Genomic DNA, 24,542 nt, shown 5'->3' on the forward strand with positions numbered 1-24,542 from the left:
TTAGAAGAAAAACACACTCATATATTTAAGTTTTTTGGGTACAATATTTGATTACCAGAACCAATCGAAGTGTTCACCACAATAATAAATCAAACATTAGATGGTACAGTATGTTTCACCTTCGTTCAGTTCCCTCATTCTGCATCCCCACTGCCGACATAATATTGCCAGCTCTTACAAAGATCAGTGCTTGTCTCCATTAAAAATTGAAGCAAAATGCTTCAATAAAGACATGGGCTAAAATCAAATATTACAGTTCTTTCTACAGGTAAAACAGTGTTCTGCATACTAGACTAAAATTATGGAGATTTAACACTTTGGCCTTAGAAGAATAATGTGGATATTCCCATAGCCAAGCACCCGAAAGATACCCAAGGGCTCAATCGCTCACCTGATAAACAACACGAGAAATAATCAATTCAAAATTATTAACAAACAAATGGATGAATTAATAAAAACTATTGTGCTACACAGTTTCTTATTCACTAACATAAGCTCTGAATAATGTGTACCCTAAAATCGTTCCACAAAATGGATAAACTTCAACCATGCGTTGTGGTGCAACTAGCAACCAGGGTACTATCTACTATCCTTTACTTTCTGTATTGATGCGGACAAGTCCAATACATATGTTTTCTCATTATTTTTGATATTTACGATTTTTTTGGAAGAATACAAGTGCAAGAAAACTATTGTTACAAACTTTAAAATTCATCTTCGCAGGATAAATCCAAATACTTTTACATTTATCTAATTTGGCTTCAGTCAAGTCAACAGATAGCATTAGATATTCTTGACTTAAGCTATGATTATTAAAACTATGCCTGGAGTATATAGGATAAAATAAATTGATGCAAACGTATGCGTTTAGTCTAAAATAATAAAAATTGCTCAGCTAAAATACTTTCAATGCCAGCACCAGCAACTCGGCCCTAGCATATCAAAATTCAATCTATGGACAATTTATCAAAGAAATGAGTGCCAGCTTCACCAATGAAATTAGTGGATCTTAAGGCTATTTGATAAACTAATAATGTGTTTCCTTAGGAATGGGCAGGACCAAGCCGATGGTTGTAAATGTCTTGATTATTGGCCAAGGGTTTCTCGGCTGATTGAGTGTGGAGGGTTGGGCATCCATGATCTGTCAACCCTTGGTTGGGCTCTCCAATTACAATGGTTGCAGCTAAAAAGAAACAGAACCATCTAGACCTTGGGCTGGGCTACAAGTACAAGTGCATCCGAATGCCAAGGCATTATTTGCTATGGCTACAGTGATGCTGAGCGGCAACAGTTTTCAGACAAACTACATGAATCGGCACCACAACTAGATGCATTGGTTCCTTGCTGATCTATTTAGCCGCGGACTGTGAGACAAGTGCTGGCTGACAGTCATTCAGTGAGGACATCAAGATCACTTCATCGGTCAGGACTTTGGTTGAATATGTCCACGTTTGGGACGGATGGGACAGTCCGACAGCAAGGTGTACCTGATAGCATGTTTGGAAATTTTCAAGTTTCAGGAATTTACTGTCGCAAGTCTGCCTACAATGCCGTCTTCATTTAGTCGATCAGGCGTGCCCTGTGGATGCAAATTTGGAAATCTGGGGCACCCCTACGATGGAGAATTCTATGTGGTTCACTACAGCCAACAGGTTAGCCAAGCCCCAAACTTGCTGTCTGCTATGTAAGCAGGCCCAAGAAACCATCCAGCATTTATTAATATTTCTTAAGGTGGTGGCACCATTCCCTCAAGAGTGTTCACAAAAAGCATAGAAACGATTTGGAACAACTATCAAGATAAATGAAATGCAAGCAAACACCGAACATCTGCAATTAAAAATGTAAACTGCTACTTGGCACCAAATCTAGCAGCAAAGCACTGAATATGCACTACTAGGGGTTAAGTACTTATGTGGCAGGAAATTGCCATCGGAACAATGAAAAGGAGCTTATTTTGTCTGCGTTGGAGGCAGAAGCAGGACGAGATGCATACCTATCCTGGCAGCTTTCCAAAAGAAACCACGGAATCTGTCATTAGAGATTATGAGGTTAAGTTAGAATAAAAAACAAAATAATTACAATTAACAATGTAGACATGCTCCCTTCACTGTCTTATGTTTGCTCTGAATTGTTGGGATACAGATCTTTCAAAGCTAATGAAAAAATGAGAACTAAATTTTGAAAGTACAATGGGAAAACAAGATAATAAGTTAATAATAGGCAATATTTTGTTCATTATCAAGTTATAGATAAAATTATGAATGTGAAGTTAACCAACTCTGACGAAAATGAGGCCGGCCTTATTCACAAGTGTGAATAAACTGATGTTGGCTCAATCCGTGTGCAGAAATTGGTGTTATCAAGATGGGGCGAAATAGACAAAATGAAACACTTGCACAGATCTACTACATTCAACTCATTCTGACTCACCAAAAGGTAGTGCAAAATAGTATGATAACTTTTAGAACCAGTGCAGTCTGCAGTTATCCAAATACCTTAGGAGTATTATGAACTTCAGACCTCAATACCTGTGCTAGTACCAATCTAAATCAAAATAAATTAATTTCGCAGTCCTCTCATGGTAAGGTTCATCCTTATGATAGGTTTCAAGTAACTGTTTATCCTCAAGGTTGGGCATCTGGCGGCGTGTGCAGTTTGAAACTAGAATACCTGGACCCAACCCACAGCAGCCACACGGCTTCACACTGACTTTAACTGTCAAATTATTTGCCTTTACAACAAGAGAGATCTTGAAAGGGTCACGAATTGGATGTCAATTTTAGAAATTTCTCTCACAACAAAAAGAAGAAGAAGAAGAAACGACAATTGGGCCTACAGAGCGCACAAGAAAAGATTCCCCCAAAAATTCTTTGCGATTCGATATGCTAGCGGTGGAAGAAAGAAAATTACCCGGTGCGGTCGTTGAGGATGGCCGGGAACTGCATCTTGATGTAGGTGCAGGTGCAGATCACCAGCAGCACCACGGTCAGGAAGGAGTTGAAGTTGAACAGCGCCGACTTGCAAAATCAGACAGGGGAACGTGAGTTGGATCGCGGGAGATCCCTGGGAAGAGACGCGGAGCTCGGGATGGATCTTTACCATGGCGCTCGCCTGAGTCGCCTCCCTCCTTCCCTGTCGCGGGGGTTACTGCCGGCGAAGCGAGAGGTGGTGGTGAGGGGAGCAGGAATCTGGATCTACGGGCGAGAGACGGAACTGTGTGGGAAGCGGAAACGATAGCCAGCACTGGCACCGCCGCACCGTGTGTCCGTGTCTGCCCCCCAATTTTTTTTCAATCAAATAAAAATAGGTAAATAGCATGAAATTTAATTGAAATAATGAATAAAGCTACGATTCAGGCTATCAATCCTGTTAACATATCCCTTTTTTTTACTCCTCTTCGAGTTTACTTTGATCCCGGACTCAAAAGCTAGAAAAGTTTCACGATGAATATTTTAAACGGACAACTTTCGACTCTGAAGTAATTTATATCGTAGTTTGGTGAAAAGAGAGAAACTATTAAATTGGTTGACATTCAAGGTACCTGGGGCCTTATGCCTTTTGCTACTTTTAGTCACCTGGATTTGGGTCTTTGATGTAGAAGTCTCCCGGATTTGCATAAAGTTTATGGATGGTGATCACCAACTAGGCTCCGTTTGGTTGCGCGTTGTAAAATTTTTGAAAAGACATATTTCTACATTTGAAGTACTAAACATAGACTAATCACAAAAATAATTATAGAACTCGTCTGTAAATCGTGAGACGAATCTAATGAGCCTAATTAATCCATCATTAGAGGGTGTTACTGTAGCATTACTGTAGCAATTTAGTGTCTGATTACAGCCTAATTAAGTTCATTAGATTCGTCTCGCCATTTACAGACAGCAGTCGCAATGCGTTTTTTTTCATCTAGATTTAAGTGTTCATGCAGGTGCCGAAATTTTTTTTTGGAATTTTGAATTATGGAACTGAACACGGGCCTAAGGCCAAGCTTTGCTTCAACTTGATCTCGGTACTCTAATGTCTGCTCCAAATTGCAGACGTTGTCTTTGGTATTCCAATGTCATCACCAAATTGGTACTCCAATGCTTGCAGATATATGTATTCACTTTTCTGGACGGTGATGATGTATGTAATGCACTGCAGACTCGTCAAGAGCCTAGCTAAATTCACTCGGATCGGTGAAAACACGATCCAACAGTCTCTTCTTCTTCCTCTCTTCTATATCTGATTCGACATCTCCTCTTCGCTAGGCGTCTTTGCTGCGTCTTTGCTGAGCATGTCCGACTCACCATCGCCCTCCTCTCCCACGCGTTCCTCTTTCCCGTGCCATTTTCTCCACCCACACGCACTCATGCCCTCGTGCTCCCATTGTGTCTGAGGACGTCGTGGTCGTCACCGCCGGGGACGGGGAAGAGGATAGTGTGTTTGTGGTAGCCGTAGGTGAGGAGGGAGTGCCCGTTGCCGCTGGGATGGAAAGGGCGAGTCGTGGCCACTGCGGATGGAGAGGCCACGGTCTCGGCGACAGGAGGGTGATGCCATGGCCGCCATGGATGGAAAGGACGCGATTGTCGCCGCTAGGGATGGGGATGGCGTTGCCATGGTCGTCGCGTTTGGGGATGGTGTGGTCGTCACCGCGGGGGGATAGGGAGGGCGATGTTGTAGCCGCCACAGATGGAGAGAGTGTGGTCGTCGCTGCTGGGGATGGGGATGGTGTTGCCGTGGCACCGCGCATAGGGAGGGTGCGGTCGTTGGGGCTGTTCGGCTTGTCCAATTTCGGCTTGTCTTGGTTTGTCTTGGCTTATCTCCTCTCACATAATACTATTCATTCTGCCAGCCGAATACTATTTATTAGATCAGCCGAACAACCCCGTTGCCAAGAAAATGATCCAAGTGGAGATGTTTTAAATATGGATAGTCAAAATTTAAAGAGTCTGTTGGTTGATCCCCACTAATTAGGAAGTTTTTATTTTTTTACAATCCTTGTAACACTTTAAATTTAACTAGAACTATAGCTAGACTTTTGGAGGTGCTCCATTATTTTTACCCACAAGATATCGAAGGAATAGCGAGACATAGAGTGGCATCCAAGGAATAGCAAGACATAGAGGCATGGAGGGTATTTGCATTGTGTGGAAGTTTTACAACAGAACAGAAGGTAACATGTCGCAGTAACATGGGGCTTAATAATTCAAATATGACACCTTATGTACGGGTGTAGAACAGTTTCAGGTTACCGATGTAAAAAAAGGTTGTGTGCTGAGTGGCAGAAGCACTAACTACTGAGGCCGTATTTATATGTTTTGTAAAAAAAATTTGCGATGGAATCTTACTAATTTAAAGTACTAAATGAAGTTTATTTATAAAAAATTTTATACTGATGGGTTGTAAATCGCGAGACGAATCTAATGATGCTAATTAATTCATGATTAATTAATAATTAGCGGATGTTTATTGTAACATCACTGTTGCAAATTATGGATTAAGTAGGCTCATTAGATTCGTCTCGCGATTTACAGCCCATCTATGTAAAAAAATTTATAAATAGACTTTATTTAATATTCCATATATCAAAATATTTAATGTGATTTTTTTTTACGTTTACGAGATTTATAGGACGACCTGATTGATTGCAAGAGGACAAGCCTCTGAGCTCGCCCAGCTCCGCCTCCACCATATGCCCCTACTGGCTACTACTACTAGCCTCCTCGTCTCCCTCGTCGTGCGGCGCCAAACCTTCTAGCCCGCAAACCTCAAGCTCGCCTCTGCATTGCCACAGCCCACAGCCCACAGCCGCCGCGGCGCTTGATCCGGCTGATGGAGTTCGACTTCGACTCCCCCGACGGCGGCGACGCCTGGCTGCTCGACGCCATGGCCACGTCGCTCCACTTCTCGGCCGCGTCTCCGCCGCTGTGGCCGTGCGGCGACCCGCAGCATCCCTCCGTCGTGCCGCTGGACACGGCCGCCCCGCAAGACGACGCCCCAGGCGCGCGCGCCGGTGAGGTTTCCTCCACCATTGATTTCGCCGCCGTCCCTTCCTCACGGCGCCGTGCGGTACGGGGCGATCCGGTCGAGGATCCTGTGTGATCGCGACCGCAAATCTGAGGCCTTGGTTCGATTGCTCGTACGACATGCCGACGATTAGCGCAAGAATCTTGCGACAGCGACGGCATATTGGCAGTACATTGCCGAGCGCGGCTTTGATTACCATTTCGCATTGGCCGGTTGGTGCCAAGAAGGCAGCTTTTTTGTCGTTGACTTGGCGTGGTGCGGTGTGCTCTGGTTGGCGTTCGGAGTTTTCTACGCGCTTGTGGTCAAAATGGTTGGTTGCTAACTGGACTCCACTACGAGGCGTCCAGGTCCAGCTCTTATTTGCATCGTGGGTTCTGACGGGATCCCTTTTGTCTGCGCTAGAATCGGCCTATCTGGGGCAGTTATTTAACCCAGAATCGCTTGTGCGCATGAACTTGATTATCTTTCCGGGTAGGGCCCTGTACTTGATTTGTCAGTATATTGAACATGAAAGCAATTTGATCAACCGCTGTGTGCTGATAAAGGAAAACAGTCATGATATTTCTATTTCATGGTTGTGTTTGCTTGACGCCTTGACTTATAGGAGTATAGTACTAAAAAACTACTAATTGGTAGGATGAATATTTGAAGTCATTTGCATCTGTGGCATGCCGTGTCCACCATGAGAGTATAAGACAGACTATCGCCAGCAAGGGGTTATCTCTGTTACTATTAAAATCTGACATTTATGTAGCTGGCAGCAGCTGTTACTCTTGTTGCAGATGTTACTATTTAGTATTGACAAAATTCAATTATCCTCTGCCACGTAGGCAAATCTGAAATAACCAAGAAAGGTGAACCTATCAATGGTAAATGCCAGGTTCAGCTTTCCATGGTCGATGATTATTCTGATAGCTCTGATTTCTTGAAGGAAAGGCTCACACTAGCTCTCAGGTACTTCAAGGAGTCTACCAATCAGCACTTGTTGGTTCAGGTTTGGGTGCCCATCGGGCAAGGGGATCGCTACATGCTAAGCACTTCAGGGCAGCCCTTTGTGCTTGACCAACGGAGTATTGGACTTCTTCAGTATAGGGCTGTGTCCATGATGTATATGTTCTCTGTGGATGGAGACAATGTCAAAGAATTGGGACTACCTGGGCGCGTATACAAGCAGAAGGTGCCTGAATGGACACCCAATGTGCAGTACTACAGCAGTACTGAGTACGCACGGCTTAACCATGCAATAAGCTACAACGTTCATGGTACTGTTGCCTTGCCTGTGTTTGATCCTTACACGAAGTCATGTATCGCTGTTGTTGAACTTATAATGACATCAAAGAAAGTAAACTATGCAAGCAAGGTTGGTAAAGTCAGCAAAGCTCTTGAGGTTAGCTCACTTTTCTGTCTATGACAACAAATTGTCAACTTGTAAGGATTCAGATATAAGTGATATTGCTGAATTATGGCATAATTATTTTCCAAACTCATTTTCTCTGCTGCATCTGGGTAATTAATTTTCCATTATCTGCAGGCTGTGAATCTTAAAAGCACTGAAGTTGTCGAACATCCATATGTCCAGGTAAAAATAGTTTGACAACTCCAATTTGACTAGTACATTTCCTTGTTTTATTTTGAGTGCTAAAGTTCTGTTTCTTTTCTTCTAATCAGACTCAGATATTTAGTGAAGGCCATCAAGCTGCACTTGTAGAGATGTTGGAAGTCTTAACAGTAATTTGTGAAGAGCTGAAACTGCTCTTAGCTCAAACTTGGGTGCCTTGCAAATACCAAAATTTACTGGTACCTTGTGGTGGCGTGAAGAAGAGTAACTTCAATATTCATGGAAGTTGTGCCCAAGAATTATGCATGTCAACTAGTGATGTTGCATTTCATGTCATTGATGCTCATATGTGGGGATTCCGAGATGCTTGTGTAGAGCACCACCTGCAGAAAGGACAAGGAGTTTCTGGAAAGGCATGCATCCTTCATAGGCCATGCTTTTCCAAAGATGTGACTAGATTCTCTAAAATGGAGTATCCCCTTGTGCACTATGCTCATATGTTTGGATTAGCTGGTTGTTTTTCAGTATGCTTGCAAAGTGCTTATACTGGAAATGATGATTATGTACTAGAGTTTTTCTTGCCACCTGATTGCAGAGAAGATGATGAGCAAAAGGTTCTTTTGGAGTCCCTCTTAGCTCTGCTGAGACAGCATCTTCATAGTTTACATCCAACCACTGATGAAGGCTCAAATGAAGAACTTCAATTCGATGCTATTACTGTAATGGATAGCAATGAAACAAAGGATGAACATGCACAACATCTAAACTTTGAAGGTGGCATTCATGCACATGAGAGCAATACGCATGGAGTCCATGAGTCTGACAGCCAGAAAAGAATAGCTTCATCAGAATATGAAATGTGTCTATCACCTGAAAATAGCACCAAATGCAATGGCAAATTGTTTGTTGGACCAAATGGTGGTTGTACCTCAGATTCTTTGTTGCCTGACAACAATAGCAAACATCATGGAAGGAGACGAGGAAAAGCAGAAAAAACATTCAGTTTGGAAGTTATTCAAAATTATTTTACTGGAAGCTTGAAAAATGCAGCAAAAAGTCTAGGAGGTATGTACTATTTGAATTTCTGCAATCTTTTGAGAGATTGACTGCCACATTTCCTACATGCCTGCATGAAAAATTATAAATTTACGTATTGTTTATACATTCTGTAGCTCATGCATTGAGATTGTGAATTTCGGCATATTTTGTTAGCTTCTAAGTCTGAATATTGTTAATTGTTTATTTCTTTTTGACAGTATGTTCTACAACGATGAAGCGCATCTGCAGGCAACACGGGATTTCTCGCTGGCCATCTCGGCAAATCAGCAAGGTTAACCGTTCTATTTCAAAATTAAAGAAGGTGATCGAATCTGTTGAAGGCTCAGAGAGTGCATTTACTCTCACATCTATCACGGGTCCTCTCCCCATTCCTTTCAGTCAATCCAATCCTATTAATATAAAGAATGGAAGGAAAACCGAGGTTTCTGACCTTTCCATTTCTTCTGTTCAAGAAAACAGAGGTTCATCCTCGAAGATTAAGTTATTAGAAAATGATCGCCTAGGCATGCTCATTCCTCAGCGAAGCTTTCTGCCTAATATCAACAGACAGATCGAACGGGAGAAAGCTTTGTTTTTGAGAAGTTCGTCGGGAGAACCTAGCCCTAATTCAGGGACATCAGAAGACTCCTGCCTTGGTAGCCCTGCAAACAGGACATTTGTTTCAACGCTCATGGAACCACAACAAAACATGCACAAACCAGATAGGTTCACAAAAGAGCCATTTCAAACACAAGACCTGCTGCTTCCAGGGCTATTTGTTAACGGTGCAGGAAGCTCCAAAAATTGCAAGAATCACATCGCAGCTGCAGTCCCTCTGGGCAGTCTCATGTCTGTACATAATTCAGGGATAGTAACAGTGAAGGCACGCTACAAGGAAGATCTTTTAAGATTTCGGTTCCTGTGTTCTGCAAGCATTATTGATTTGAAAGATGAAGTGGCCAAACGGATACAACTAGATGTTGTTGTTTTTGATATGAAGTATCTTGATGATGATCATGAATGGGTGAAGCTGACATGTGATGCTGACTTAGAAGAGTGCATGGAAATCTCCCGGCTATCTGGTAGCAACATTTTGAGGCTGTTGGTCACTGACATTGCTCCAATCCTTGGGAGTTCTTGTGGGAGCACTTGATGATTTTTGAAAGTTTATGAATTAGCATAGTATAATGCAGTGGTCTAATATAGTTTATATTTAGGCTAGCTGCTTCAGTTCTTGGCTACACCACTATTTTCTTTCTTTTTACAGGTATTTCTCATTTTTTGTAGGGAAATCAAGGATACAAATCATTTTCTTTGAGGTAGTATGTACAAATATAAGGTTGGTGTAGCATAAATCTAATTGATGTTTAGACTTTCCTAGATGCTTGTATGGTATATACTGTTGATACCAGCCAAACAAAATCATGAAAAATATTATTGCTGGAATGCTTATTGGGAGACTTATTTCGGTGCTCATTTTCAAGTTTGTTTTGAATTCTAACTAGCTCATTGTTCAGTTTTACTTCATTCAATGATATAGCATTTTGTTTCAGTTCCCCAGGGAACTATGAAATATTAGTATTTTGGTTCACAAACAAGAGCATTTTTTTTAAAAAAAAAGGAAACAGGCTTAGACTAGCCCAAGTCCAGAATAAAACATTAAATTTATACTTTTAAAAAATTTCTGACACCTATTGATAAACAGATAGGATTTCATGGAATGGCGCTAGCAAAAATCAGCTGCACAGATGGCTAAAATTCAATGGCTTATTTGGACATCAGTGATCAGAAGCCATGTTAGCGCGGGTGAGAACTTGAAAAAATGCTGGTGATCACAAAGAGCAGCAATCCCTCTGGTTACAAAAGTAGGTCGTTGAGGACATCCACATGGTCTTTTTTCACTTAGGAATCGGAGAGGGTCACTGTGGATTGCTGCAAGAGACACTAGACGTCTCCTTCAGTGTCTAGATGAGAAACTTTTTCGCGGCTACCTTCGTTTTGCCCAGACGAAAACCAGTAGCTCGTTAGTCCCTTTCGTTCCAACAGCCTGGACAGCTGCATTCAGATGGGAAGAAACAAGCTCATATTCCTGGAATTCGTTTGCATCATAACTACTGAGAACAAAACTGCAGCAGGTCCTAAAATTCTTCTGATCTTCTCACGTTGCCCAACTGTCATGGCACCAAGACGTTGACACCTGCGACACAAGGAGGGCAAATGCAGCATTTTCTTTGGAGCAAAAGGGCAAATGCAGCATGGGCAGCACAACGCACAAGTTAAGGCAAGGTCGCTTACCGGCAAGACCTGCTCCAGATCAGAGGTTTCCTGCTGCTCCTGCCTTCCACGCAGCTGAACCACCAAAACTACTGGAAGAAACCGGTGCCGCTATTTAACCTCGCCGCACAAAATCTTCTTGAGGGATCCCCTTATTAGCAGTAAAGTAATTGTCAATTTGGAAAACACTAATAGTTATATAGCAGGCAGTGGCAGACACTCTTTCATACTTCAGATCAGTTCAGAGGAGGAGCAGAAATGGCGAAGCTGCACAGGCTCATCTCCGTCGTGCTCCGGCTCGCCGCGGCGGGGGCCGCGGCGGCGGCGGCGATAATCATGGTGACCAGCCACGAGACCACCAGCATCTTCGGCATAGAGATAGAGGCCAAGTACTCCTACACTCCATCATTCGTGTAAGCAAATTCTTCACACTCTGAACATGCTAATGGAACATGTTTTATTTGGCAGTGAATTTCTACTGCTGTTGAAGTGATTTCGCTACAGAGAAGAGATCGTTCGATAATTTGGTTCACACGAATCATGACAATGTGTTCGATCACACGCAGATTCTTCGTTGTGGCATTCGCAGTGACTTTCGCCTACAGCCTGCTCGTCCTCTTCGTGCGGCCGGGGAGCACCGCCTCCAGACTGGTTCTCCTGAGCGACGTGGTAAGCAGCACAGACCTTGATTGCTTCTAGTGCCAGCTCCCCCAACTCATGCAGTTGCATTGTCATCCTCATTCGATTTTCCTATGGTTGTCCATGAAACGCGCGCAGATCGTCGGGATGGTTCTCGTCGGCGCGGTGGCGGCCACCGGCGCGATAGCGCACATCGGGAGGAACGGCAACACGCACGCCGGGTGGCTGCCCATCTGCGGGCAGGTGCGGGCCTACTGCAGCCACGTGATGGGGGCGCTGATCGCCGGCTTCGTCTCGCTCATCGTCTACTTCCTCATCATCATGTACTCCCTCCACGCCGTCGCGGAGCCCCTGTGCTCCTGCCATTAGAAGTCCCCCCATCATCCTTGATGTGTCGTCGTCTCCAGATCGACCTGCCCAGTTATGAACTTATGATGCGTCCTCCGTTTCTTATAAGCTCTAGTAATTTTGTTTAGGCACTGTCAGAGACATGCATGCTCTGGTCATCTCCATTTCGCATGTTATCGTTCATTCCCCATTTCTCGTAGTATATTCAGGCATTCAGCTGGGACAAATTAAAATCCTTCTGTTTTCTCGAGTTGCATTGGAAATTTGAAGAGAAAATGTTCCAAGATGTTTCAGGGGACTGCGTGATCCACTGTTGTTGTGATACTGTCACTGTTGAGATTTTGGAAAAGTTGGTTTTTTTTTCTTTCCTTCTTTCAGTGTTTGATGCTGACATGCCGTACGTAGTGTTAGTGTTGAGTCAAGGGTTAGGTAATCAGAATCTGCTTACTCACAGTACGTGTTCAGTTGAGTCAAGGATCATTTGGTGCCACGAGCCCACAACACTGAGCTGGTCAACGCCAATTGCAAGCTTTGAGGCAGTTTGGTGAGCTAACTTATATCTACTTTCACCTAAACATATCTTAATGTAAAAGGAATAAACTGATTTTTTTATAATCAACAGGTAATGACTAATGACAACTTAAGTGTGCGATACCAATTCGAGTTTTGGTATATGTAACACCATGTAACCAAATGTCCAAATTCCAATATCTAACCTAAAATGGTGCAGGCAAATTTGGGCATGGGCCATCAGCGCTCTGATGGGCGAGAGATGCAGCCCGACTGACTTGGCCTACTTATACGTCATGAGCCCAATAAGGAGCAGACCATTACTCATACAGCCCCCTAAGTTAAATAACCAGCATAAGCTTGTGCTCATAACTTTGAGTTAATTCCCTGGATGCCATTGAAATTTTCGTCAATTCCTTAAATGTCACTAAATGGCATTGAAGGGACTTTTTTTTCTATGACATGTGGGGTCAATGGCAATCAAGAGATTGGCTAAAATTTTAATGGCATAGAGGGAATTGGCTCCGTAACTTTGTTGTACAAAATTCGAAATAAATCTATTTTTGGTTTGCCTACTGACCACACACCCCCTGTAAAACAGGCATCATACCTCTGAATTATTCGAAACCGTCGTCTAAGTGACTATCTACCTTGGCTATGGTGGTACCAGAAGCGCTTTGGCTGAGGCACCGAGTCATAAAACAAAGAGAAGGACAGGCGGACTCCTGTTTTAGATGCAAAATTCAAAATTCCAAAACTATCATATCGAATGAGAATCTTACATGCATGAGTATTAAATCTAGATGAAATAAAAAAACTACATAGTTTGCTTGTAAATTACGAGACGAATCTAATGAGCCTTATTAGACCATGATTAGATATTAAATTGCTATAGTAATTGCTACAGTAAATATATGCTAATAATGGATTAATTAGCTTCGTTAGATTTGTCTCACAATTTACGAACAGAGTCTGCAATTAATTTTATGATTAGTCTATATTTAATTCCTTTCAAAAAGTTTACGAGGTGCATCTGCATCTAAACGAGGGCCAAATCCAGAACACCCTAGCCGAGCGACTCTTTGCTGCGCGACTGGAACTTCGAAAGTTTGATCGGTAATTAGAAATATTAAATATAAATAATTAACAAAATGCATTTCATAACCTCCGGGTGGAATCGCGAGACGAATGTAATAAATCTAATTATGTAATGATTAGATAATATCATGGTACAGTAAACAACCTCTAATGATGGATTAATTAGGATTAATAGATTCATCTCGCTATTTCCGTCCATCCGAGTAATTAGTTTATGTTTAATACTTTTGATTAGTATTGTAAAAATTTCAATAAAATTTGCCTAAAATTTTTTGGGATACTCCTGTTTAATACTCCTGATTAGTGTCCATAATTGGGTGTGTTTAGTTGGTGAAAAAATTTGGATTTTGGTACTTAGCACATTTCGTTGTTATTTGACAAATAATATCTAATTATGGACTAATTAAAGTTAATAGATTCAGCTCGTGCTAATCAATTAGACTATATAATTAATTATTTAGTTCTTCATGTATGAGTCCGATACTATGTGAAATTTTTTGGGAACTAACACGGCCTAAATGCTCTCTTAAACTTTCCGTTCGGATGTCCTTCCGTGCCCAGGACACGCTGCGAGCCTGCCACCGGTCGGTCACCGCATTTCTTCGGAATAGAAAAACTAGCGCCGTCAGTTTCCAGCCGGCGCTCATCAGCGGCGGGAGTCCGCAACTCGTTTCTGTTTCTGCTCTCCCTCGGATGAGCTCCCGCCGCCGTATCCCTCTCGGCAACCCCCAGATTCTGACTCTGATCAGAGAGCTCGGCTCACAAAACCAAAGCAGAGCTGGACTCGTGCTCAGCTCCATCCCCTTGCCTTCGTGTTCGTGGTGGGCTGTCGACAGTGGACAGGATCACATGATGCAAGGTTTGCATCTTCGTATCATGGGCATGGCTTCCTCACGAGAATCGGGTCCTGTATTAGACGTCTCTGCTTGTGTTTTTCTTGGTTTCAGGGGAGGATCGCCAGGTGCCGGTGTACGCGTCGGGCATCCAGGTGAGCCTTGACCGTCCTCAACTCCTGATCTTCTTGTTCCGGTGTTGGTGGATTAGTTTACTTGTTGTTTGAAGATGGTCACCAAGATTCATGTAAAATTGACAAGTTATGCTGAAATCATTTGGGATTTTTGGGTGGTACCAATAATTCATAAGATGCAGTTGTTTCTGAAAAAAAACATACAGAAACATGAACTGCCTAGGCTGAAATAAAGCCTGAAACAACATGTAAAACTCTGAACATACTCAGGTACTCGAAAAGCTTCAAGAGAAATGGAAATCCACCCAGCGACGGTACCCGGCAATGTACTCCAGTGTCGTTGGTGGCATCATCCTTGATCCATCCATGATGGTGATCCCCATCGACGACCACATGGTCCACCGCGGCCATGGCGTCTTCGACACCGCCACCATTTCTGATGGGTTCACCATCCTCACCCTGACAGTTTTCTTTCCTACTTCTGGCTCCGATGATACGCTGTCTGAAACTCTGAATCTTTGTCACGTTTGTTCTCTGATCAGATGCTTGTACGAACTGGATTCACACCTGGATCGGCTGCTAGCATCTGCATCCAAAGCAAAGATCGACCCACCGTTCCCGCACGAGACGATGCGAGAAATCCTGATCCAGATGACCGCTGCCTCCGGATGCAAGGACGGGTCCATCAAGTACTGGCTGAGCGCCGGCCCGGCGACTTCCTGCTGTCCCCGAGGGGCTGCACGGGACCCGCGTTCTACGCCGTCGTCATCGCCGCCGCCGCCACCGCCACGCGCCGCTCTCAGCAGAACGACGGGGTCAAGGCGATCACCACCACCGTGCCCATGAAGCACCCGTTCTTCGCGGGGATCAAGAGCGTCAACTACCTCCCGAACGCGCTGGCGCTGGTGGAGGCCGAAGAGCGAGGCGCGTACGCGCCGGTGTGGGTCGACGAGGACGGGTGCGTCGCGGAGGGGCCCACGATGAACGTCGCGTTCGTCACGGCGGCCGGTGACCTGGTGCTGCCGGCGTTCGACAAGGTCCTCAGCGGGTGCACGGCCAAGCGGCTGCTCGCGCTGGCGCCGAGGCTGGTCGAGGCCGGCCTTCTCAGGGGTGCCGGAGACGCGAGGATCTCTGCCGACGAGGCCAGGCGGTGCGCCGAGATGATGTTCGTCGGGAGCGGGCTGCCGGTCGTCGAGTGGGACGGCCAGCCAATTGGGGATGGTAACTTTTTTGCAGTTCAGAATTTGTAAGGAATATGGCACTATTTATGCCATTTCAAGTGATTTTGGTGATCGAATAACAACACAACACTTGGACTAATATGATTGTTAAGATGATCATTCTCAGACTTTTAGGTTCAAGTGATGACAAAGAGAAAGAAAAGATAGGCGTAGCAAGGCCCGAAGGGCCGCCCCTACGGGGGTTCCGCTACCCGGGTAGCGGACGGGGGTCGAGGGGGAGCCGCCCCTCGCGGGTCTCAGGGCAGCGCCCTGAAAGCTCTCAGTCAGTAGCACCGGAAGAACCGACGCATGAAGCATCGGTGCATCCGATAGTTGTCGGAAGAACCGACGCCACGGCAGAAGAGAATCAAAGCCAAGTCAGATTATGGGCACCGGATGAACCGACGGGTCAAAAAGGGGCATCGGTGCATTGGGCGTCCTATGTTCCAGAGACGATGTCCAGAGCCCAGGAGAAGATTCTTCAGCACCGGTTCAACCGATGGTGCATCGGAGTATTGCGTCGGTGCAATGACGTCAGCGCCCAGGAGAAGATTCTTAAGCACCGGATGAACCGGTGATGCATCGGTACAAAACATCGGTTCAACCGGTGATCATTGCGTCAGCTGTCAGGAGTTCAACGGCTACTTCGGGTTATGAGTGACCGGAAGAACCGACGCTACCTCAGCCAAAGGCATCGGTTCTTCTGGTGATACGCAGATTTTCAGCTGACCGTTGGAGCAATGGCTACAAGACTTGGTGGCCTATATATACGCCTCACCCCGGCCATTTGAAGATTGCTGGAGTCCCAAGACACCTCATACACATTTAAGAACATCTCCAAGCCATACAAGAGCTCATAGATCATATCCTTAGCTTATAGCACTAACTTTGTAAAGTGTGAGTGCTAGATTAGCTCTTAGTGAGTGTGATTGCAAGGCCTTGAGCCTTTGTGCTGTGGTTCTCTAGTGAACCAAAACAAAAGCTTGGTGCGCCGGCACCTTGGAGCGTGAAGCTCACCGGCAACGTCATCGACCCTCCGACTTGGTGTGGAGCGGCGACGGCACTTTGTGCGGGGGACGTGGAGACCCCCATCCTTTGTGGAGAAGCTTCTTAGTGGAACCCGGGGCTAAGGTGACCGTGATTGTGTTCACAGAAGAGACTTGGTGGCCGAGTAGCAATACTCTTAGTGAGTGCTACAACAACGTGGATGTACGTGTGCCTTTGTGGCTAACCGAACCACGGGATAAACACACGCGTCAAGAGTTTGCTATCTCCTATCCCGCTCTTTAAGCTTCCGCATTTCATACTAGCAATTTGTGTGTCTTTATTTTCATAGAATAGTTTCTTGATAGAAAAGACTATAGGTTGCTAAACTCTTTTGGGATAGGAGTTTCACACTAGAACAACCTAGTTGCATATCTAGATAGCATGTTTTAGTTTAAGTTTTGTGCAAACTAGTTGGAGCCATAGGTCTAAATTTTTATTAGTGCCTAATTCACCCCCTCCCCCTCTTAGGCTAGAGCACCCGATCCTTTCAGAATTGCAGTGTCTGCAAGAATGAAATTGCAGCTCGACATTGGTAGATCAATGGTGTGGTAGAGTCGTAGAAATGAAATTTTTTTCATGATTTTTTTAATATTTTTTTTCATGATGCAGGGCGAGTTGGGAAGGTCAGTCTTGCTCTGTCTGAAATGCTCCGGGATGACATGAATTCCGGTCCAGATAGGATTCCCGTTCCTTAGGCTTGCTCCAAGGGCACATCGTATAACGCCCCCCACCCTACGTAGGGGGGGTTTTGGGGGAGCGAGCGCTCCAACGGCTCCCCCCTCAGCTCCCTCTATATACGGGGGAGTTGAAACTCCCCCCACGTATAGGGTGAGTTCCAACTCCCCCTATATCTCTAATCATACTGTTTCTTCGTGATATTAATTCCGTTTGAGCCCCGTAACACGATGATAATGCGTATTATGACAGTACAAATACTGTATGATTTTTTTTAAAATTCAAAAACTTTAAATAAATAGTTAGTTAATGAGTGATAGTATATATGGGGAATAGATATGGGGGGAATGGTTGGAGAGAAGGAGTTATAGGGGGAGGAATCTTTTGGAGGGAGGTAGTAAAATATAGTAAATAGTACATTTGGGGGGAGTTGGATGGGGGGAATGGTTGGAGAAAGCCTTAGGCTTGCTCCAAGGGGCACCGTAAACCGCCCCCCACCCTATGTAGGGGGGCTTTGGGGGGAGCGAGCGCTCCAACGGCTCCCCCTCCATACGGGGGGAGTTGAAACTCCCCCATATATAAGGTGAGTTTCAACTCCCCTTATATTTCTAATCACACTGTTTCTTCGCGATATTAATCTTGTTTGAGCCATGTAACATGATGATAATGCGTATTATGACAGTATAAATACTGTATAATTTTTTTAAAATTCAAAAACATTAAATAAATAGTTAGTTAATGAGTGATAGTATATAGGGGGAATAGATATGGGGGGAATGATTGGAGATAATGAGTTATAGGGGGAGGAATCTTTTGGAGGGATATGGTAAAATAGAGTAGAAGGTACATATAGGGGGAGTTGGATAGGGGGAATGGTTAGAGAAAGCCTACAGTTAAGGAGAGACGATGATTGCTCTGCATATCAGAGAAGAATGAACATCAGGGGTTTCTATGCTACTGTGTGTACATATTGCTCTAATAAGTACAAACAAGGCTGTTTTATATTTTCACTTCTGAGGTCCCAGATTTCTTGAAGGACAAAAAGGCACTCGTTTTTACATTTTGGAACTGAATAACGTTGATGCTTCTGCAGAATAGCAGAGCAGTCAGAACAGTTGCTTACAGTTGCAGTCAGAACAGTTGCTTACAGTTACAGTTTTAGCTTACATCTGCAGTGGACATGAATATTCGTCACCCTATGCTCGATTTTGTCTTCCCCTCTCCTTACACTCTTGTCTAATTGCCCACCCTCTGTAAAAAAAAAACGTAAGCACGACATGTTCCTCCATGTGCAGTGCACTGGACCTATCTCCAAGCCGTGAACAGAGCGATTTCACGGAACGTGAAAAGAACTGATATGCCCAAGGGGATCGCTGAGATTTACTCGCTGTGGACAAGTAGGGGCGCATGGAGGACACTGCTGCCACTGCTACGGTGCTACCTTGGCGGTGAAGCAAGACGTCAAGACGACAAATTTGTCCTCTGTCGAGTACTAGCTGGCTCCTCAAGATGTTCAGATGGCAGAGGATTCTTATCGATGCCTTCGTTCGTTTTTATCCGCGTGGGCTTGGTGCCCATGGATCGACCGGAAAACTGCGGCACACCTGCAGATTCTGATCTGAGACTGTAGCAATTTGGTTAGTTGTGCTAGGAATAGTAATATTTTGGCCGTCAATTACGGTGTCAAACAAAGTCAAACCAACTTCAAAACTCATGTGCTAGGAACCCTGAAGAATCTAATGAGGTCTTTGACCGCGTGATTAGAGGATAGTTACTGTAATATCACTGTAGTCAAGGCTTGTAAACTAACGAGCCTAATTAGAGGATGGTTACTGTAGTATCACTGTAGCATCAATTAGAAGATGGTTCAAAATAAATCGCATTACACAAATGGACTGTAAATCGCGAGACGAATCTAATGAGGCTAATTAGGACGTGATTAGACACAAAATTGCTACAGTAACAAACTCTAATGATAGATTCATTAGGCTCATTAGATTCGTCTCATAGTTTACAGACGAGATCTGTAATTAGTTTTGTGATTAGTCTACATTTAATACTTCAAATATTAAAGATTCTCTTCCAAAAATATAAAAATACAAAATACAAAGTGAACTAAACACACCCATAATTTCGCTTGAGGACAAGTCTTGTGACCGGAGTAAGTACACGTGCGATAGAGGCCAAGATTGATCTGCTCTGGCGAGCTTAGCAGGAAAGAAAGGGAATATCTCATGTTACTTAGAACCTGTAGAATGCAGATTAAATCATCAGGGTTCTCTTTTAAATTTGATCATCAGGGTTTCTTTGTGCTCATGCTGGGTCCACCGGTAATCACAGGCACACCCAGTGCTCCGTATATCCCAATCCGGACAAAGCTTTTTTAAAAAAAATTAAATCCGGACAAAGCTTCGGACACAAGATCGAGCTGAGCAGGCGAGCAGCCGCCCTCGTTAGAGTCTGAGAGATGATTGCCAGTTGCCACACCCCTTGTCCTTGGCCAGACGCGTCGGACACGGGCGCGCGGCCGCCGGACCTGGAAGCTGGAATATCCTGGACCACGCCACCGCATGCCCACTCCAGGACGCGACGCGAGGACGCGACCTCCCCGGCCGGCCGGTTCAGTCAGTGCGGTTCGCATCCTCCTCCTCCCGCCGCGGGCATGCGCGCGTGACTTTGGAGCTGTCGTCGGCTTGTTCCTTGGATTGGAGCAACGCCGCTCGGATCTACGTTGGCTACTCTGTAAAGGCCGGGCATGCTCCGGATGTCGTCGTGCGCTTCATTTACATTCGGAGGTCCCGACTCTTAAAAAAGATTATATTTTTTAAGTTTAAAGGAGGAAGGAAATTTAGAACCCTACTTGCCCCTCCTACCTTTCATTCCAATCGCTATATTCAAGTGACTTGTCAGACAGCCAGCCAACAGTGATTTCATCTTACACCAAATTAGTATCAGTCATCAGCCAACAGTAATTTTTCTTTAACAACAAATCAGCACCAGCTATCTTAGCATCAATACAAAGTTCAGGCCGGCTTCTTACCTGCCGTAGTTCCCATTTAAAAAAAATCAGAACCGACCGGCTCGGATCCATCCAGTATCCAGCCACTTGACTGAGGTCAGACTGATCAGTCCACCGGCAACGCAAGCATTGTAGCGTGTCGACGGAGGGAGCGCCGGTCGCCATCCGACAGGGACGCCCTCCTCATCTCCAATCACCCACGCGCGCACTAATCTTCAGGCTCGTCATAAGATAGAAGCGCGCGAGGGCCGGGCAGCTGGAGGTGCAGCACCGAGCCATGAGCCATCCGTCCCCGGCAGGCTAGCGGCTCAGACAAGAGGCCTGCCAGCCAGTGCCAGCCGCGAGCCAATGGGCTGCCGCGGGGGCGCTAGGCTGCTGCCGCTCGTGAGGCGCCTCTGCTTCGTCGTCGTGCTCCTGTGCGCCCCGTGCCTCTGCTCCGTCTCCGCTGCCAAGAGGACGCCGCGTCCCGCGGTGAAGCCACCGCCGTCGCCGGCGCCGGCGTACCCGGCTCTCCCCGTCCGAGCGGTGTGCCTGGGCGGGTGGCTCGTCACCGAGGGATGGATCCTGCCGCCCCTCTTCGACGGCATCCCCAACAAGGACCTCCTGGTGCTCTCGTGCCTCCCGCTGCATCTCGCCAGTCTTTGCATTGCTCAGGCCATCGATCGATCCCCTCTGCTTCATGGTTTGTTCTAAGTTGTAACCGCCAACCACTGCTTTGCTTTTGGGATGCACGCGCGTGCAGGACGGGACGCAGGTGCAGTTCAAGTCGGCGCTGCGGAAGACGTACATCACCGCCGACCAGGGCGGCGGCGGCGCCGTGCTGGCCAACCGGACGCTGGCCTCCGACTGGGAGACGTTCAAGGTTCGGCCCGCCGGCGCGATGCATACATAGCTGCCAGCTGAATTCTTTCTCGCTGGTTTCTGTCAGTCACGCAACTGATGATTACCTTCGATCGGACTTCTGAAAATGCTGCAGCTGTGGCGGATCAACGAGACGACCTTCAACTTCCGGGCGCCCGGCGGCCAGTTCGTCGGCATCGGCGCCAGCGACGGCATCATCGTCGCCACCGCCACCGCGCCGGCGCTGCCGGAGACGTTCCAGATCGTGCGCTGCCCTTTCGACAAGGACAGGGTCCGGATCAAGGCGGCAAACGGATACTTCGTCCAGGTAATTATCCGTTTCTTCCGTCCTAATTAACAAACACAAACTTGCATGAGAGAGCGCGCAGTAGAGGAGGAGGAGGAGGAGGAGGAGGAGAAGAAGGAGAAGGAGAAGAAGAAGGAGGAGAAGAAGAAGAAGAAGATGTTTCACTAGTGCTATCTTCTGAGCAGGCGATCGCTACCGGCGAGGTGATAGCGGACTACGGCGAGCCCACGCGGTGGTCGGACTGGGACGCGTCGGTCTTCCTCATGACCAAGGTCGGCCAGCAGCTGCAGGGGGAGTACCAGCTCTGCAATGGCTACGGCACCGACAAGGCCGCACCCGTGCTCAGGGTAAGAAACACTATACAGTTCATATACGTCCGCTGCTCTTTTCCGAGGCCCCACCTGTCAGCTGGCAGGCCGAGGACGAGCTGCCTCTGACAGGTGGGGCCTACTCGTCGTCTGCTGACTGGCTGGTGTTTCGACTCCGACTCTCAGAGTAGTAGAGCGTTGCTGTTTTCCCATATGAACGAACCATGCACTACGCTTCGAAAGATCCATATTCTATTGGTCTCTTCACAATTTAATATGAAAGTATATATTTTAAGCTTAAAATTATCTAAGATAAGAATCTAATCTATTCTTAGACTATCTAGACTAAATTTTATGATGCTTTTATCACCCCATGTGTGGATCGATCTCTTTGTCTCGTTCCATCTCGTGTCTGTCTCAATCAGGATATGGGAACAAAAGGATTTCGGCAAGTGCTGCATTGACTGGTCAGTTTGGCTTTGGGGTTTGGAAGCAAGCAAAACACCCAGCATGTGACTCTGTTTGGCGTGTGAGCAATCACATGTGTTTGCCATGTAGCTCATCTTTTTTCTGTACCTGAAATGGCAGCATTTTGCTGCATTATTAAGCGTTCTAGACCTATGTAAAGCAGTAGAGTAGGCTATATGGTTGAGATGTTTAAGAGCCTATGTTTTAGAGTCAAATATGAGTAAGTTTGTAGCTGTGGCTAGTTCCTTCAAATTTCACTCCTAGATCCTATGACTTAGAAAATTTTGGTTGATCTCAAAGGGTGGCTGTGGTTCAGATTCTGAACTTACATGCATGTGTTGGCAGGACCACTGGAACACCTACATAGTTGAGGACGATTTCAAGTTCATCGCGTCGAGCGGGCTGACAGCAGTGAGGATTCCAGTAGGCTGGTGGATCGCTAGTGACCCCAACCCTCCGGCTCCGTATGTTGGAGGCTCCCTGCAGGCCCTGGACAACGCCTTCAAATGGGCAGAGTAAGCCTTCAGAAACTAGAGAAAATCTCTGAGGCCGGCCATCACTCATGGAATTCATTCAGCCTATGAACCAACTGAAATTGTTCAGTTTATTTTTATTTGAAAAAAAAGTGTTCAGTTCATGATGGGATGGGTTCTTCCTCTCTGCTTGGACAGGAAGTACAAGCTGGGCGTCATCATCGACCTGCACGCAGCTCCCGGGTCCCAGAACCCCTGGGAGCACAGCTCCTCCAGAGACGGCACGCAGGAGTGGGGAACAACCGACGCCAACATCGCACAGACCGTGCAAGTGATCGAATTCCTCGCGTCCAGGTGACTCATTCACTTTCTGCATTCCGTCTGAATTTCAGAGAAAAACAGAGCAACATCGCAGCGAAACTGAATCTTTTTTTTTGTTTCCTCTGCAATTCTGCGCACAGGTACGCGACGAGCCCCAGCCTGTTCGCGGTGGAGCTGATGAACGAGCCGCTGGCGCCCCGGGCGACGCTGGAGAGCCTGACCAGGTACTACCGCGACGGCTACGACGCCGTGAGGAGGCACTCGCCGGCGGCGTACGTGGTGATGTCGAACCGGCTGTCGGGGAACAAGACGGAGCTCCTCCCGTTCGCCGCCGGGCTCCAGGGGGCGGTCATCGACGTGCACTACTACACCGTGTTCAACAGCATGTTCAGCAACTTCACCGTGCAGCAGAACATCGACTTCGTCAGGACCAACTTCTCCGGCGAGCTCGCCGCCGTCACCACCCAGAACGGGCCGCTCACCTTCGTAGGTAAGCGAGGAGCACCTCCAGATCCTTCAATCTACTACTACTACTACTACTATTTTTTAAGAGGGAAAAAAGAACGAAAAGGTTGGATAGCTGGCTTCTTGTTTTCTGTGAAATTCATGCGTTTTGTTTGGTAAATCAAGGAGAATGGGTTGCAGAGTGGAAGGTGCCGAACGCGACCAAGGAAGAGTACCAGAAGTACGCGGCGGCGCAGATGAGTGTGTACGGCCAGGCCACGTTTGGATGGTCCTACTGGACTGTCAAGAACGCCAACAACCACTGGGATCTGGAGTGGATGATCAAAAATGGATACATCTCGTTGAAAGGCTAGCTAGGGCTGAAATCAATACTAGTGTGCTTCTAGGCTACGAGATGATCGATCTTGATCTACAAGTGTGTGTCAAGGCGAATTAGTTCGTGTTACATTGGAGGGCAAAAGTTCAGTGCACATGGCTTTGTAAAATTGATCCTATGATACGATTGTGTATCTAAGGCTCTAAACCCTCGCGGCGCTATTTAACTACCCAATAGAAACCTTCATATCTGCATTCATTAAAATATATTAGTGAAGATGTATGTGCATGTGGCATGTATTTAATTTTACTTCCATTAAGCAAATATTTTTCTCTAAAAATAATACACGTCTTTTTTTAAAATAATGATATCAATTATTATTATCCTTCCAAAATAAATAATGACGTGAGTTATGGATAAATATATGTGCAAAGGAAAGTAAAGTGTGTGCCAAATAAAAATAACTAGGTGTATGACCCGCGCATTTACGCAGCTAGTATTGAAAATTCAAAAATTTGCATGTCGTTGTATTCTTACTATTTTTTAAAGATTATACTATTTGTTACCATACATCAGCCTGTTCATTATCGTAAATTATGTCTTATTATTGTTAAAACAATTCAAATATGATCTACCTATAAT

At 45.6% G+C, this 24,542-nt stretch overlaps 4 protein-coding genes and 1 pseudogene across 6 annotated transcripts; 4 read left to right on the forward strand and 1 right to left on the reverse strand.

The window, feature by feature from the left end:
* LOC120663871 (protein kish-like) lies at positions 1-3,325 on the reverse strand. Its single transcript, XM_039942815.1, has 4 exons — positions 3,100-3,325; positions 2,911-3,017; positions 1,994-2,028; positions 1-391 (listed from the first exon to the last, which is right to left on the reverse strand). The coding sequence occupies exons 1-4, from the start codon at positions 3,100-3,102 to the stop codon at positions 324-326; spliced, it is 213 nt and encodes a 70-aa protein (XP_039798749.1). The 5' UTR covers positions 3,103-3,325; the 3' UTR covers positions 1-323.
* Positions 3,326-5,662: 2,337 nt separating this feature from the next.
* Positions 5,663-10,069, forward strand: LOC120663872 (protein NLP3-like). Its single transcript, XM_039942816.1, has 5 exons — positions 5,663-5,995; positions 6,840-7,396; positions 7,541-7,588; positions 7,678-8,632; positions 8,824-10,069. Exons 1-5 carry the CDS (start codon positions 5,815-5,817, stop codon positions 9,756-9,758), a joined length of 2,676 nt encoding a protein of 891 aa, XP_039798750.1. The 5' UTR covers positions 5,663-5,814; the 3' UTR covers positions 9,759-10,069.
* A 761-nt stretch (positions 10,070-10,830) lies between these two features.
* On the forward strand, positions 10,831-12,159 carry LOC120663873 (CASP-like protein 1C1). Its single transcript, XM_039942817.1, has 3 exons — positions 10,831-11,292; positions 11,446-11,548; positions 11,657-12,159. The coding sequence occupies exons 1-3, from the start codon at positions 11,138-11,140 to the stop codon at positions 11,885-11,887; spliced, it is 489 nt and encodes a 162-aa protein (XP_039798751.1). The 5' UTR covers positions 10,831-11,137; the 3' UTR covers positions 11,888-12,159.
* Positions 12,160-14,068: 1,909 nt separating this feature from the next.
* LOC120663876 lies at positions 14,069-17,403 on the forward strand (annotated as a pseudogene).
* Positions 17,404-20,577: 3,174 nt separating this feature from the next.
* Positions 20,578-24,182, forward strand: LOC120663877 (probable glucan 1,3-beta-glucosidase A). 3 transcript variants are annotated; one of them, XM_039942820.1, is made up of 9 exons: positions 20,679-20,711; positions 20,750-21,008; positions 21,145-21,264; positions 21,379-21,570; positions 21,735-21,896; positions 22,671-22,840; positions 22,997-23,152; positions 23,260-23,609; positions 23,750-24,182. In XM_039942820.1, exons 2-9 carry the CDS (start codon positions 20,751-20,753, stop codon positions 23,935-23,937), a joined length of 1,596 nt encoding a protein of 531 aa, XP_039798754.1. In that variant the 5' UTR covers positions 20,679-20,711; position 20,750; the 3' UTR covers positions 23,938-24,182. The 3 variants fall into 3 exon arrangements, with proteins under 3 accessions (XP_039798753.1, XP_039798755.1, XP_039798754.1); XM_039942819.1 differs by having other exon boundaries at positions 20,578-21,008; XM_039942821.1 differs by having other exon boundaries at positions 20,625-21,008; positions 23,765-24,182.
* Positions 24,183-24,542: the final 360 nt, after the last annotated feature.

The sequence above is a fragment of the Panicum virgatum genome, chromosome 3N, assembly GCF_016808335.1.
Source record: "Panicum virgatum strain AP13 chromosome 3N, P.virgatum_v5, whole genome shotgun sequence".
Taxonomy (NCBI): domain Eukaryota; kingdom Viridiplantae; phylum Streptophyta; class Magnoliopsida; order Poales; family Poaceae; genus Panicum; species Panicum virgatum.